Source organism: Saimiri boliviensis, chromosome 12 (assembly GCF_048565385.1).
Source record: "Saimiri boliviensis isolate mSaiBol1 chromosome 12, mSaiBol1.pri, whole genome shotgun sequence".
Lineage (NCBI taxonomy): Eukaryota > Metazoa > Chordata > Mammalia > Primates > Cebidae > Saimiri > Saimiri boliviensis.
Genome location: NC_133460.1, coordinates 81025239 through 81041348, shown reverse-complemented (window position 1 = coordinate 81041348; position 16110 = coordinate 81025239). Strand labels below are relative to the sequence as shown.

General features: G+C 48.3%; 1 protein-coding gene across 1 annotated transcript in view; it reads left to right on the top strand.

Moving 5' to 3' along the window:
- TLL2 (tolloid like 2) overlaps positions 1 to 12694 on the top strand; it is a 150118-nt gene extending 137424 nt beyond the window's left edge. The window contains exons 19-21 of the mRNA XM_003922346.3: positions 2606 to 2819; positions 6796 to 7046; positions 9168 to 12694. Coding sequence (XP_003922395.1) covers positions 2606 to 2819; positions 6796 to 7046; positions 9168 to 9302 — 600 coding nt within the window. The 3' untranslated portion in view covers positions 9303 to 12694. The remainder of the gene's footprint in view (positions 1 to 2605; positions 2820 to 6795; positions 7047 to 9167) is intronic.
- The last annotated feature ends 3416 nt before the right edge of the window (positions 12695 to 16110 follow it).

The window sequence follows — 16110 nt, the reverse complement described above, 5'->3', positions numbered from 1 at the left end:
CAACTTACTTTTTTTCCCCTATTTGTAATAGGAGACTAAATTCTTCATGCAAATTCCCTCTTGAATCAATTTTTTTTTTTTTTTTTAGAAGTAGTCTCGCTCTATTGCCAGGCTGGAATGCAGTGACACGATCTTGGCTCACTGCAACCTCTGCCTCCTGGATTCAAGCAATTCTCCTGCCTCAGCCTCCTCAGTAGCTGCAATGACAGGCGGCCGCCACCACACCCAGCTAATTTTTATAGAGACGGGATTTCACCATGTTGGCCAGGATGGTCTCAGTCTCCTGGCCTCGTGATCCACCCGTCTCGGCCTCCCAAAGTCCTGGGATTACAGGTGTGAGCCACCACACCCAGATAAATCAAAAATTTTTTCCCCCAAGCCTTTATTTAAAGCCCTTTTCACATATATGGCGTGTGGTGTGCACACCAAGCTCAGTTATTTCAAAGGAGAGTTGAATCTCCTAGGAAGCTCGTTTCTCAGGCTCCAGGGACTCCCACATTTTGGAGAATAAAGAAACCCTTTTGCCAGTTGGAGAATGTACTGTGCTTCCGGCAGACGGACATTTTTTTAAATGGGGTTTTCTGACTGTAGAGGTGAGTAGGACTAGCCCTCTGAACTGTGGACAGGTAAATTAGGGACAGTGAAGGAGAACGGAGACGGGGAAGCCGTGATCAACGGACTGGGGCGCCGGGACTTGCAGGATGTTTATTGGCGGGAGCCGTGAGTTAGAAGCAGAAGAGGCGAATGGGCCCTCAAGGCGTCGCCGGGTGAAGACAGGGCCTCTGACCGCAGAGTGCGCACATGCTGGGGAAACTGCCGCTGTGCTGAGAGCAGCTGTCCAGGGTCAGCGCTGAATGCGGGTGGGGATGCGCCGAGAGCGCCTTGGGGAAAGGCGCGGCTTCTCCAAGACCGCCACCTGCTGGCAAATGCTCGCGATGGCGGCGTGGGGCCCCGAGGACCGCGGGGGAGGCGCCCTCTGGCGTTGGGAGCGCGCAAACGCACACGGGAAGCGTCGGCCTGAGGCTCGTCCGCAAACGTGGTCGTTTCCAAAAGGCGTTTTCTTGGGACATGGTTGGTGGATATATTGACTGCGCTCTTTTTGCTACCATAGAATGTGCGCTGAATCTTTCTCAAGGAAGCTGGTGGTGTTCACTGCATGGGGATGGTGACAGGGCGCCCCATGGACCTCCAGGGAGCTCCCTCCCTGTTGGCCTGAGGCTCCCTCCCACTGCATGACCGTCCTGGTGCCACTGCTCCCCTGCCCCGTGTCTCTACCCACCACCCTGGCCCCAGCGCTCCCTATGTCACAGGCGGGAGAGCTCTGCCCCGTGCGGTAGTGTGTCAGAGTCATTCTGCTGGAAGCCTGCATTGCCGTGGTGGTCCTGTGTCCCCCTCCCAACCTCCATCTCCGCACTGCCAGGCTGGCCCTGCTCTTTCGAATTGCGACCCCCTAACTAATGTCCTGTCTCCCTGCTCTGTCATGTGGTCCAAGTCTTCATCTAACACCATCCCCACTCGCCTTTCCCATCTCCCTTGATGCTGGGGCTGCCATCAGTCGGCCACCTACCCAGCACCTGAGAAGCCTGCATTCAGGGCTGAAAAGCCTGGAATGGTGGGGTTTCCCTGGCCAGTGCTAGGGGACAGTCCTTAGGGGGAACAGGGAGAAGTGAGGCAGGATAACCTGGTGACGGATAGCACTGGGGGCTGGAGAAGGCTGGCTGGGGTCAAATTCCGTTTCATCTGTCTCCAGCTGTGTGAGCTTGGGCAGGCCAGCCAGCTTCTCTAAGACTCACTTTCCCCTTCTGCATGTTGGAAATAATAGCCCTTCCTTCACAGCATCACCAGAAGAAAGTGAGGAAATGCCCGTAAATGCTTGTCATGTAATAAACCGTGTCAGCCACCATGAGGATGCTGCCTAGAGCAGCATGCACCTCATACAACCTCACCTATGTCATTGGGACTGAAGGATGGTGCAGCAGAGGGCACAGGTCAACAGCAGCTTCTCTGACGCAGAGCGCCAGATCATGGCCCAACTCTGCCAGTGTGTGACCCTGGGCAAGTCATCTGACAGCTCTGAGTCTCCATTTCCTCATCTGTAAAGTGATTAGACACATCACAGGGTTGTAAAGATTAAGTTGTAAAGATTAAATGAGGCGATACTTGTAAAGCATTTAAAACAGCTGCTGACAGAGTGGGCACTCAGCCCTTGCTGGCTCTTAGCCCTAAGTGAGAGAAAAGCTGTGTGATGGGATGGAAGGAAGACAGATTTGGAATGTGGAAAGCCTGGCTCCGTCACTTACCAGCTGTCAAAATGTCAAGCATTTAAACTCTCTGAACCCCTACTCTCTCATCTGCAGTGTGGTCATCGTAGCAATAGCTCATGTAACTACCTCGTAGGGCCACTTGCTGGACCAAAAGCAAGGCGGAAGTTGAGAGCCTCTCTGCAGATGTCCCCAAGCATCGTCATGGCCACACACCCCCGGGCACAGCCAGCCGGAGGTCTGCATGCACTCCCTCGCCCCTTCCTCTCCCAGAACTGGAGAGGAGGCCCCCACCCCAGCCGAACGCCAGGCCCTGGCCTTACTTTCTGCTCTTCTGTCCCCAGACCTTTAATGAGTTTGAGATCGAGCAGCACCAGGAATGTGCCTACGACCACCTGGAAATGTACGACGGGCCCAACATCCTGGCCCCCATCCTGGGCCGTTTCTGCGGCAGCAAGAAACCAGATCCCTTGGTGGCTTCGGGCAGTAGTCTGTTTCTCAGGTTTTATTCGGATGCCTCGGTGCAGAGGAAAGGCTTCCAGGCAGTGCACAGCACAGGTACGTGGGGTGGGACGCAGCCTTCCAGCTGATGAACACTTGGACAGGAGACAGAGAGGTGCTGAAGGCAGGACAAGGACTGCCTTTTAATTCTGAGCAGGGAAGAGTGAGGGGAGGAAGGTGTGTGATAAAATGTCCATTAAAATGAAGCATCAAGCTGGGCACGGCGGCTCACGCCTATAATCCCAGCACCTTGGGAGGCCGAGGCAGGTGGATCAGCTGAGGCCAGGAGCTCGAGACCAGCCTGGGCAACATGGTGAAACCCTGTCTCCACTACAAATACAAAATTAGCTGGGTGTGGTGGTGGGTGCCTGGAATCCCAGCTACTTAGGAGGCTGAGGCAGGAGAATTGCTTGAACCCTGGAGGCAGAGATTGCGGTGAGCTGAGATCGCACCACTGCACTCCAGCCTGGATGACAGAGTGAGAGTCTATCTCTAAAAATAAAAATTAAAAAATGAAGCATCAGCAACCATAGGGAAAAGAGCTGTTTTCTTTCAGTGTCTTTAACTGACACAATTTGAAATCGACGACCCTTTGTTAGTGCCCCATTTTTTTCCTTCCTCCTTTTCTTCCTTTCTTCCCTTTTTTTTTTTTTTTTTTTTTTTTTTTTTTTTTTTTTTTTTTGAGACGGAGTTTCGCTCTTGTTACCCAGGCTGGAGTGCAATGGCGCGATCTCGGCTCACCGCAACCTCCGCCTCCTGGGTTCAAGCAATTCTCCTGCCTCAGCCTCCCGAGTAGCTGGGATTACAGGCGTGTGCCACCACGTCCAGCTAATTTTTTGCATTTTTTTTTTTTTATTAGTAGAGATGGGGTTTCACCATGTTGGCCAAGATGGTCTTGATTTCTTGACCTCGTGATCCACCTTCCTCGGCCTCCCAAAGTGCTGGGATTACAGGCGTGAGCCACCGCGCCCGGCCCTTCTTCCTCTCTTTTAAAAATGTATTTTGGCTGGTCACGCTGGCTCACACCTATAATCCTAGAACTTTGGGAGGCTGAGTGGGGAAGATTGCTTGAGCCCAGGAGTTCAAGACCTGCTAGGACAAGATGATAAGACTCCATCTCTATAAAATAAAAACTAGACAATATAGCGAGGCGTGGTGGTCTCAGCTGCTCGGGAGGCTGAAGCAGGAGAATCGCTGGAGCCCAGGAACTCAAAGCTGCAGTGAGTTCTGATCAAACCGCTGCGCTCCAGCCCAGGTATTTTGCTGGTCTGTAAAGTCCAAAAGTTGTGTAACAGAGTGGTGAAGGCAGCCCTTTATCCCTCTAAGGACCAGTTCTGGAAAGTGAAAATGTTTCTGTTCCCCAAGATTTTTTCCTCCACTCAAAATGTAAATAGCATTATTGGGTCCTTTGGTGGGCAGTGTATGTGCTTATAACTTACATTATCTACTTCGTTAAGTAGAAGAGTGCCAGTAATAAATTTGGCTCTGCTCTTTAGCCATTAAAATGTTACCACCTAGGACTAGTGCCCACGGAAGCCAATCTGACCCTTTAATCCTGATGTACAATTGTGTCCTCTGTCAGAGCCGGTGGCCACCCAAAGCCCACTCGGCTTCTGTAATGTTGAGTCTGAGATCACCATCATGGGACCCTGTGATCCTTTTAACAGTCCCTATCCGCACTTTTTTTTTTTCAGTACCAGAAATATAAATCAGGTCAAACAATATAGTAGCCAGCATCCCTCGCACACCAGAAAACACCTCATGGTTTGTGGAACCCTGTCAAACTCCCTGAGAAGTTCTAGCCTACCCCAGGGAAGTTTAAAAGCTGTTAACTAGTGATTTCGCCCTCTTGTCCCTGCAGATAGAGACCAGGAAGAACATAGGTGCTCCAGGGTCCCGGCAGGAAATGGGGGCACATTCAGTCATTATTTGAGGAGAAGTTAATGAAGGGACACGTTGTAAGGGGGCGGCAGGGACTGGGACACTGCAGGACAGTGAAGCCACCAGAGCTAGGAGCTGCAAGGCTAGGAACTGCAACCCCAGGCCCAGGATGAGAGGAGGGAGAGTTCCTGGAAGCTGGAGACAGAGAGGGATGCAGAGATGCTCCGGCTGCAGCTGTGGCCCAAGTGGAAGAAAAGCTGTGACGATCAGGGGACTAAATGCCTTCACCTCTCTCCTCCCTCCCTCTCTCTCATCTGCTGGTGTTCCCCACAGGTGAACCTGCAGCAGAGGCTGCAGGGGTCATCGATGCAGGCCAGGGGTCTGTTCCCAGGGCCCAGGCACATGGGGAGGGTTTGGGAGTCTGGTGGGATGGGTGGGAGGTGTCCTGCCCTGCTCTGTGCTCATTTCATGACCACCCAGCTCTCAGGAATTTGAAATTTCCCAAAGACCGGTTAGTCCTGGAAGACATTCTAAGCCAGAGCCAACACAGGACTAAGAATGGGCAGTCAGACAGGACTGGGGCCAGGCGGGGTGTGGAGCTCCAGCGGGGCCTGGGAGCGTTAGGAGCCAGGCGGCCCAGGATCTACAGAATCTACAACAGCATTTGCCTGGGCCCCTGGGGGACATGGAGCACGCTGGGAGGGGAGGAGTTGTGCAGGGATTTGCCTCCAGAATTTCTGGTGCTTGCTCATCTAGACCAGTCTTATCTATCTTTTTTATTTTATTTATTTATTTACTTTTTTTTTTTTTTTTTTTTTTTTTGAGATGGAGTTTTACTCTGTGGCCCAGGCTGGAGTACAGTGGCACAATCTCAGTTCACTGCAAACTCCACCTCCCAGGTTCAAGTGATTCTCCTGCCTCAGCCTCCCGAGCAGCTGGGATTACAGGTGCCCGCCACCACACCCACCTCATTTTGTCTTTTTAGTAGAGACGGGGTTTCACCATGTTGACCAGGCTGGTCGCAAACTCCTGACCTCAAGTGATCCACCCACCTCGGCCTCCCAAAGTGCTGGGATTACAGGCGTGAGCCACCATGCCCGGCCAATGTCCATTTTATTTTATGTGGACTTACGTGTCCAAGACACAAGGTACTATATATAGGACCAAGGCCAAGCAGAATTACTGTCCTTGTATGATTAAAAAAAAAAAACACCCAGAAACAAAGGCTACAGAATACAAGTCCAGAGTCTGAGGTGCAGCTCACCTGTGACACCCACAGGGACCTCAAAGTTGGCCTACAGTCCATGCTCTCAACTGCGAGCACCAGTCAAGTACGAGCTGAGGTTTCCAGGATTGAGAGCGCACAGGCGGTTCCGATGTGCTTTTATCGCCCTCTGTTGGCAGAAATGACAAATTACAGCCAGTCCGTCGGGCGAGTGTGAACCCTTCTCAGAGGCCTCCAGCATTTCAGGGAATAAAGTGGCAAACAGACCCACCCACACCCCAGCGACCAGCCAGGTGGACCATCCACTGGCTCCATGCCTCCATAGCTGGAAGAAGCAAAAAGCAGCCAGCTCTTTTCAATGGCATGCTCACGTATTCTCAAGCTGGGAACAGGAGACATATAAGGGCCGCTTTTTTTTTTTTTTTAAACCTTGGCTTGTAAGGGCCACTTTTTGGTTGTTGTGTTTTGAGACAGAGTTTCTCTCTTGTTGCCTGGAGTGCAATGGCGCAATTTTGGCTCACCTCAACCTCCGCCTCCCGGATTCTCCTGCCTCAGCCTCCCAAGTAGCTGGGATTACAGGTGCCTGCCACCACGCCCAGCTAATTTTGTATTTTTAGTAGAGACGGGGTTTCTCCATGTTGATCAGGCTGTTCTTGAACTCCTGATCTCAGGTGATCTGCTTGCCTCGGCCTCCCAAAGTGCTGGGATTACAGGTGTGAGCCACAGTGTTGTAAGGGCCACTTTGCATCTGCGAGGGAGCCCCGACCTGGGGGAGCCAGGGGCTTCTGTGTACCCCTCCATCAAATGGGGTGATGAGACTACCTGGCCTTGCCTGCCAGGCCCACCCCAGGGAAAGCTGAGTGGACGCAGGCGGGAGGCACGAAGGTGTCCTGTGCTGAGGGGACATCTCCCTTCTCTCTGCTCCAGAGTGCGGGGGCAGGCTGAAAGCCGAAGTGCAGACCAAAGAGCTCTATTCCCATGCCCAGTTTGGGGACAACAACTACCCGAGCCAGGCCCGCTGTGACTGGCTGATCATGGCGGAGGACGGTTACGGCGTGGAACTGACATTCCGGACCTTTGAGGTTGAGGAGGAGGCCGACTGTGGCTACGACTTCATGGAAGCCTACGACGGCTACGACAGCTCAGCGCCCAGGCTCGGCCGCTTCTGTGGCTCTGGGGTAAGTCCCAGGGACGCTGGGGCCAGGGCAGAATGTGACGATTCACAACCTGAGTTGTGGAGTCAGACACAGCTGGGTTTCCGGCCTGGAAACCCCCGCCACTTAGGAGCAATGGCCAGGAGGCTCATTCTGTGGGAGCGGAGTGGGGAGCAGGAGAACTGTCAGAGAGGAGGTCAGGAGGCAGCCAGGGACCAGTCCTGGAAGGCCCCTTACCGAGGCCAGCCACGGACAAGCACTTTCCTTTTGGGACTTTCTCCCTGTTTTTACAAAGGCTTTCCCTGTCCCCTGCTTTTTTTTTTTTTAAGACAGTCTTGCTCTGTCACCCAGGCTGGATCTCGGCTCACTGCAAAACCTCTGCCTCCTGAGTTCATGCAATTCTCCTGCCTCAGCCTCCCAAGTAGCTGGGATTATAAGTGTGCACCACCACGCCCAGCCGATTTTGTATTTGCAGTAGAGACAGGGTTTCATCATGTTGGCCAGGGTGATCTTGAACTCCTGACCTCAAGTGATCCACCTGCCTCGGCCTCCCAAAGTGCTGGGATTACAGGCATGAGCCACCATGGCTGGCCTCTCCCTCCATTTTTATTTGGCCTTCAGGCTTTAAAAATATTTAATTATGGGCCAGGCATGATGGCTCCCAGCACTTTGGGAGGCTGAGAGTGGCTCACTTGAGGTCAGGAGTTCAAGATCAGCCTGGCCAACATGGTGAAACCCCATCTTTACTAAAAATACAAAAATTAGTCGAGCGTGGTGGCATATGCCTGTAATCCAAGCTACTTGGGAGGCTGAGGCAGGAGAATCGCTTGAACCTGGGAGGTGGAGGTTGCAGTGAGTGGAGACCATGCCATTGTACTCCAGCCTGGGTGACAAAAGCAAAACTCTGTCTCAAAATATATATATATTTATGTTTTTATATATTCCTAATATTCACATTTTTCTCCTCAAGCAAAACCAGATGCCTCTGAAAATTACAAATCACTTACTATACACACGATGATTGTGCTCAAGGTCATTATCAGTTTTCTCATTACTGTCTTTTTCAGTGGGCCTGTTATGTTTGCTGCTTCTCAGCACCTGACATAGGGCTTGGCGTGTAGGTGGTGCTGGGTGGGAGTTTGTGCCCTGGACAGTATGGTATCCTGGCCACTTCCTGGCTGCACCACACTGGATGCTGCCCATGCTGGGCCCCAGCCCTCTCCTTTCTGTTGCCTCCAGGCCTGGTCACTTAAGCTTCTTTGCTATTGGCTGGATTGATATCACATCATTTTGGAGTCACCAGTGCTCCTTGTGCTAAACAGAAACTGAAATTGGCATTTATATTTGAGTAATTCCCTTCATCTTCTTTCAGCCTCTAAAAAAAGACAAATGACGAAGTGGCACTTGACCAATGCACCACCTTTGATACAGTCTTTCAGACTTTGGGGTCTGTGGAAAGGAGCCTCTGGGAGGGTCCTGAGCAGTTAACTGTAGGGGAAGCCCACTTTGGCTCCACTAGAACCTCGCAGGCAACAGCCTTGGAATGTGGCTCCGTTCACAGACCACCTGGCAAAACCTTTCTGACACATATGGTGGCTCCATCCCATTTTTTGTCCTTGGATGGGACAGAGGCCTGAACAATGGTCTTTGTTTCAGGTCTCCTGGGAGTCATATCACAATGATGACCCTGGAGCTCAATGATTCATGGTGCATCACTTTATAGTCAGAAGGACCTGAGCGTGGGTCCTGCCCCTACCTGTGAGAACTTGAGTCTCAGTTCCCTGTAGTGAAAGATGGGGATAGTACCTGCCTTATAAGTTTGCTGTAAAGTTTACGTAAGATCTGGATGTTCCTAGAGCAGCACCTGACTGACCTGTGTACTTAATAATAGATTCGATATAAGCTATGCACCTGGGATCCTTTTTGGATGAGCAGGGCCCACAAAATTCTCTGCAGCAGAATTTGCAATGCTTTTTTTTTTTTTTTTTTTTTTTTTTTTTGAAAGGAGCTTGTTTTGATGCCCTTCAGAGGCTCTGGTACCAGGGACGCATCCTGTGTGCTTGCGTAAGATCTGGTCCCATCCTCCTCATTTTCAATTGTAATCACAGCTAAATTCCTTCTCGTTTTCCTTTCTCCTCTCCTCAGCCTTTGGAAGAAATCTACTCCGCAGGAGATTCCCTGATGATTCGATTCCACACAGACGACACCATCAACAAGAAAGGCTTTCATGCCCAATACACCAGCACCAAGTTCCAGGATGCCCTGCACATGAAGAAATAATGCTGATGTTCTTGAAAGACAGGCGTTGAGAATGTTTTGTTTTCGTTTTACAACAATAGCACCTTGAAAATCTGCCCTAAAACAGTGTACAGTATTTTTCTCAAACAAACACTCAGAATCCAGTCTTGGAGGTATATATTTGAATGAAAGTACATGTAAGTTTGGCCAACAAGGTGGAGAGAAAATGTTCTTTTGATTCTGGCTGCAATGTTATCACTCATGAACTGTTAAAGAAAATTAGGGTTGAAGCCTCTGACCATTCAAGCTATGCTTGTACATACCCATTCTCCCTGTCCCTTGCTCCCATGTGGCAAAAGGCCAGCCTTGAGGTTGGTCGTTCCTCTAATCTGGACTTGCTTGCAAAGGTGCCAGGCTCTCTTCTGTCTATGTTGGGCATAAGAGATGAAAGCTTGGCCATGACTAGTGTGTGACTCACAGCTTTGGCTGGAATTGTTTTCTTTCTCTCTACCAGGGACATGTCAACCAAGAAACCTGAAAATATGGATGTCAGGACTTAAAAAGGCATCACACTGAGCAGTGTTCACAGAGGGAGTTTCGAGTATGAGAATCATTGTCATGAAGTTAGGAGACCACAGGCCATTTCTCCGAGTCGTTGGCTCTCCTTGTCCCTTGGGTTCCCCGCATCCCTAATTACAGTGGGGGCTAAGGCATCCATTGTGAATGCGCAAAACATTTGCTGGCAAGAGTTCTGTCTGCTGAGAAGACAATATTGTGGCTCGTCCTGATAGTTTTTCATTCATTGACTTTGAGAAGAGTCCACCTGTGCTTGGAATTCCATGGGCTTCGAAGAACATTTCTTCTTTTAGCTTTGGAGGCACTTCCCGTGGCACCTGGGACTCTTTGACATCCAGTTCGAACTGCATTTGCAAACTGTGCAAAGACATCTTATGAGGGACCAATTCAGGCCCCTCGTGGGGTGAACACTGCTGAAGACTGGTTAATTATAAGTTATGTAAAAATCATCGTCTTGTGGAATAAGCCGATCAGTGACTAGCTTCCTGTAGCCAATCAGGTTAAAGAGTGCATTGGTAACATTGCTTAGATTAACTAGTATTCAATCACCAACTTGCAATCAGAATTCACAACACCTGGCACTTGTTCTAGAGAAGTGTAGCGGATGTTTACATAATTGTAGCACCTCAAGGTATAATTTAAACAGTGAGGTAGTTTTGAATGGCATTTCATTAAGGCATCTATGGGCATTATGAGCTAAAAGCTGTGGTATGTTAGCTTTAAAAGAGTATTTATGTTGGAATAATTTTTAAGTAATGTTTACATAACTAAGTCCTGTTTGGTTGGTGTGGAACACAGGGCGGCACACGCATGTTTTTGGTTAGAGCCAAGATCGCTCCCATGCACCAGAATTCCTTTGGAATGAATCAGCATCATTTTAGACAAAGTGTTTGTAAAAGGTAAAAGGTTATATTTTTTACAGATCAGAATATGCCACCAGAGGACTCTGTCTCATTAAAATGACTGCTGGGAGCAAAAACTAGAATGATACAAAGAAAAGTCAAAGAAATGCATGGGAATACTTTTTCCTTAAAACAGAAAAAAATTAAAGTATTATTATTAATATATGTCTGTATATATGTATGTATGTAAAAGATCAGCTGTCAAAGCCTTAATCAATGCAGCATGGAGCACGCCAACCCCTGGCCTCCGCTTTGCTGTGGGTCCTGCAGGATTGGCTCTCCGTTTCCCGCCTCTCTTTTCACCAGGTTCTGTTTTGGCCTTTCTTGGCCCTGGACTGAGGTTCAGCCGACACTCTCATATCGTGCATGTGGCAGACCCTGCCCGGCATGCGCTTTGATATGGCAAATGGAGCAGCTGACCTTCTGGCTCCAGTCCCATCTGCCTGTTAGGGTAGATTCCATTTCTCTAATTTTTGTATGTTCTGCGGTTTTATTTGGTCTCATCTTGTCTATCAGAGTTGAAAATGGAACTGGGATACTTAAGATGGCTGTTAAGATTCTTTGTCCAAGGAAATCAAAGTTTTGTAGTTTCAAGCTTTAGAAGTCTAAGCAAGATTAACCCATTTCATGGAAGAGTGGGAGGGAGTCAGAAACAGTCCGGACGGTGAAACAATGATACTTCTTATCTCTTTTGTATGAACATTTTCAAAAACACACAGCTTCAGTGATTGTCACCATATGGCCAATTTGCAGCAATGGGATCCTTATGAAAAACCTTTATTTAGGCCTCCAGTGTGACGTATCTGCACAAAAGACAAGCCCTGATTCAGCTGGGGCTAGCTGGGCCGCTTCTCTGGAAGCCCACATTTGTGAGGACTTGGGCATGACACAGGTTCTTGCGAAGAACCTCGAGGCTGGCTTCACAAGAGAGAGTCCATGCAGCAGAAGGACCCAGGCCTCTCTGCTTGGTGCTTGCAGTTGCTCAGTGACCGGCCTGCAAACATCCCCAGAAGCAAACAGAGGTAGAAGATACCGCTGCAGCCTACTTTGCGCTTTAATTGGGTGCCAAGCTTTGGTGATGACACTAAGCTGCAAGAATAGTTTCAGTTCAGAGAATTGTCTTAGGACAAACAGCCTGATGAAGAATTTGGGGGTCTGGGTTTCCAGCCTGGCTCAGTTCTGCTGTAACCTGGTCTAGCAAAAGCTAAAGCTGATTGCAGGGCAGGAAAAGGTCTGGAATCAACTTCAGCCAGCGGAATGTCTTCAATTAGAGAAAGTGAGGCTGTTTATTGACTCATTATTCCCTCTATTTTCCTCTGAGGTAAATACGTAGGGTAAATCCCTCTAAGATGAAGTTTCCCCTCTATTTCTGTTTTACAATTTCTCTCTAAAGCAAGCTTGTTCAACCCATGGCCCAGGTCGGTTTTGAATGTGGCCCGACACAAATTCGTTAACTTTTTTGAAATATTCTAAGTTTCTTTTTGTGATTTTTTTTTTTAAGCTCATCAGCTATCGTTAGTGTATTTTTTGGCCCAAGACAATTCTTCTTCTTCCTATGTGGCCCAGGGAAACCACAAGATTGGACACTCCTGCTGTAAAGTTTAGTATCACTCACAAATTGCTCAGCTGGTTTAAATAATTCGTAAAATCCTGCTAACTAGCAAATTCACTTTGGGATTTTTCTATTGATTGGGTCCCTTGGGTAACTTTCAGATTGGTACTGTTAGCATTCCATTTGTGAACGAATGTTCCCTTGGCTTCAGCAGATGTTTTTAAAGTTTCTTTTGTAGACTGAACTTCTGAACAGCAATCCCAAATGCGTAAAAGTTTTCTTTTTAAAAAGGAAAACTGTTTAAAGTGTTATATGTAAACATATCAGTATTTTTAATTTTGTGTAACTTTGTTTCATGAAATGATGTCAGTTTCGAAGAGAAAGTGGAGAGCACCTAACATATGTCTCTACCTAGAAAGGATGGTTTCATTAAAGAATGTGGATTTATTGATGTGTCTTGGGTTTGTATTGCTAATTCAGACCAAATGGGTCCTCTTGGTGATAATTTTCTCCAATATCACAAGAGCTTGGGAGAGAAGACTAAAAGGGGGCTCTTCTCTACAGCCTTCCACTTTCTGGTGCCTAGTTCCAGCACAGAAGTCACTTATGGACTCAGAAAGTCATGAGCAAAGCTAAAGATGGCTTTCAAGTTTGTTCCCTTTCTTACACCAAAACAAGCTGAAAATCTGACAGCTAATTGTTGTGAAGATGTCTGCTGCTGAAACCATCTAGATTTGGGAGACATCTTCCCGTTGCCCCTCGGCTCCCATTGCCACCCTCCTCTATCTGGACATGTGTCTAAGGACATCTGACATCCGAAACTAAAGGTCATGGCTCCTAGTAGGTGAACCCCCTGCTGGGGGCCCTGGAAGTCCCTCCTTCCACTTGCCACTTCAGGTTTAGGGGTGGTAATGACACCCTACTTGTCTAATCCTGGGGTGCTGCACTTCCCCTAAGGGGGACATTTATAGGTAGTCATTTTAATAAATCCTTTTCAAATGTAGTAAATTGAGTATACATTACTTGTCTCCTGCAAGGATCCTGACTGATACAGGGTCATTTCTTTTTTTTTTTTTTTTTGAGACGGAGTTTCACTCTTGTTACCCAGGCTGGAGTGCAATGGCGCGATCTCGGCTCACCGCAACCTCCGCCTCCTGGGTTCAGGTAATTCTCCTGCCTCAGCCTCCTGAGAAGCTGGGATTACAGGCACGTGCCACCATGCCCAGCTAATGTTTTGTATTTTTAGTAGAGACGGGGTTTCACCATGTTGACCAGGATGGTCTCGATCTCTTGACCTCGTGATCCACCCGCCTCGGCCTCCCAAAGTGCTGGGATTACAGACTTGAGCCACCGCGCCCGGCGATACAGGGTCATTTCTAACACAAAGACAGGGACTCCATCCGATAAAGGACACCCTCTTCAGGTTGATTAGATGAAGAGGCTTTGGGGTATGTTTAGAGTTTTGTGGGTTATATTACAGAAGTGTAACTATGCAACGGTGTTTTTAGAAGCATTCAGATTGTTCTCAATGCAAAATCCTTTAACGTATGCGGTTGTTTTGTGTTATACTTAGTCTGAAGATTTTATGACTTCTGCCCATTTGCAGTCATCAATTACATAGAGATGACAGATGACTGATAGGTGACAAATAGATGATATAGGCAGATGGATAGGTGATAGGGAAAGAAAGAGAGAGAAGAAAGAAAGAGAGAAAAAGAAACGAAAGAAGGCAGAAAGGAAGGAAAGAAGGAAGGAAGGAAAAAAGACAGCTATAAATCTTCAGCAACGTTTATCTTCAAGACCTAACAATGAGTCCCAGTGGTGCAAGGGTATGCATGCTGGTATATCAGTCAGCACAGGCTAGCTTGTGCTGCAACAACAACTATCCCCCAAATCTCAGGGGCTTTATATAAGAAAGAGTTATTTCTTGTCTACACTACATGTTCATTTCTGGTCATCTGAAAACTCTTCTATATCATCCTCAGTCAGGACCAGGCTGATGGAGCAGCAGCATCAGAACATTGCTGGGTTTGATAATACAGGGGAAAAGAGGGTGACACATGACACACTGGCTCTTAAAACTGCCTGGAAGTGACATATTCCTTCTACTCATTTCATTGATCACAGCAAGTCACATGGCTATCCTTAACTTCATGACAAGAATAAGGCAAACTAATGACATTGGTAGGCAGAAGTAATGACTCTCATGTAATATTTGTAGATAGGAAAATGACTATAAGTTTTTTTTTTGTTCTAAAATTTCATTTTATCCCCAACTTATTACTAATATTTTAGATAAAGATTTCTGAAAATTAGAACAAGGCCACTGCAACAATGTTTGTATACCCACAAAATTCATATACTGAAATCCCAGTCCCCCATGTAATAGTATTGGGAGGTGGGATATACAGTCTAAGAACAGATTAGAACACCAGCTGTTACCCCTAACTACTCATTAGCACCCCCTGGGGATGACCCTGCCCAACTCTGATCAATTAACTCAGAATCTCTGGGGGCAGGGCCCAGTCATCAAGAGTTTTTATAACCATCCCCCCCACCACCACTTAGGCGATTCAGGTGTGCAACCAGGATGGACAACCCACCTGATTAAAGGCAATCTGGTCTCCACTGTGCCACTAAACTGCTCTTGTTAAGGTGACCAGCAACCCCCCTACTGGGAATCAAAAGGCTCCTCTGACCTCTTCAGAGGCTACCTCTCAGCAGCAGCTAATACAATTAACCAACATCCACTCCCCTTCTTGAATCAAATTTCTTTCCTGTGATCCCTAAACTTCTCTGACTTTCCTGCCTCACTCAACTCTCCCTGCTGGCAACCCCACTTCTTCCAGGCTGTTAAATGTCTGTGAACCCCTGGGCTCTGTCCTGGCCCTCTGCCCTGTCTACCTGCTCATCCAAAGGCCGCCCTCTCCCAAACAGACATCTTCAGCCCAGGCTCCTTTTATCCAATCGCCTACTTGGCACCTCCACTTGGACAGCCAGGTGTCTCCACTAGGCTACCCAGGTGTAAGGGTAATCTGTTTCTCCAGTATTACCTGCCTAAGCCAATAGTGTCTCCATTTTTGCTAGTGAAGCCTCAAACCCAGGAGTTGGCTCTGTTCTTCTCTTTCCCTCGTCTTCTCTCCCCTCCTCTGCTCTGTTTTTTTTTTATCATCAAATCCCACTGGCTCCGCCTCTGCAGTCAGTCACACACTCATTCCCTGCTCTCATCCTGAAGCAGCCACCTTCATCGCCCACCTGGACTTCACTCACCAGCCACCACCTGCTTCCACTCTCTTCCCCTGTAATCCTTGCTCCACAGAGAAGCCCCAGCAATCTTGGTCACCAGCAATTAGATCATGCGTTTCCCACTGAAAAACCCTTGGGAAAGGCTTTAAGGATGAAAATCTTACCATGCCCTCCCATGGCACATCAAAAGGGCTCAAACTCACTCCATCCTTAGCCCCTTCTGGGGTCACTCCCTGGTTTACGTTGCTCCAGCCAACCAGCTTCCTTCCGGTTTTGCGAGTGCACCAAGCTTGCAGAGGTTAGCATTTAGCGTGGCTGCTGCCTGGGACTCTGCTTCCTCAACCCTTCACATGTCTGCCCGCTTCTCATCTTTCATGCACAGCTTCAGTACCATCTCCCAGAGTCATCTAAAGCAACAGCCTCCTCTGTCACTTGAGTCGCTCTCTCCTTATACTCCTGTTTGCTCCTCTCACAGTGGTTTTCATTTCAATGGCCAAACTATTGATTTAATTCTTTTGTTTTATTGGCAACTCACTCACCATTTTAAAGAGGCAAATCCGTAACAGAGAAATCA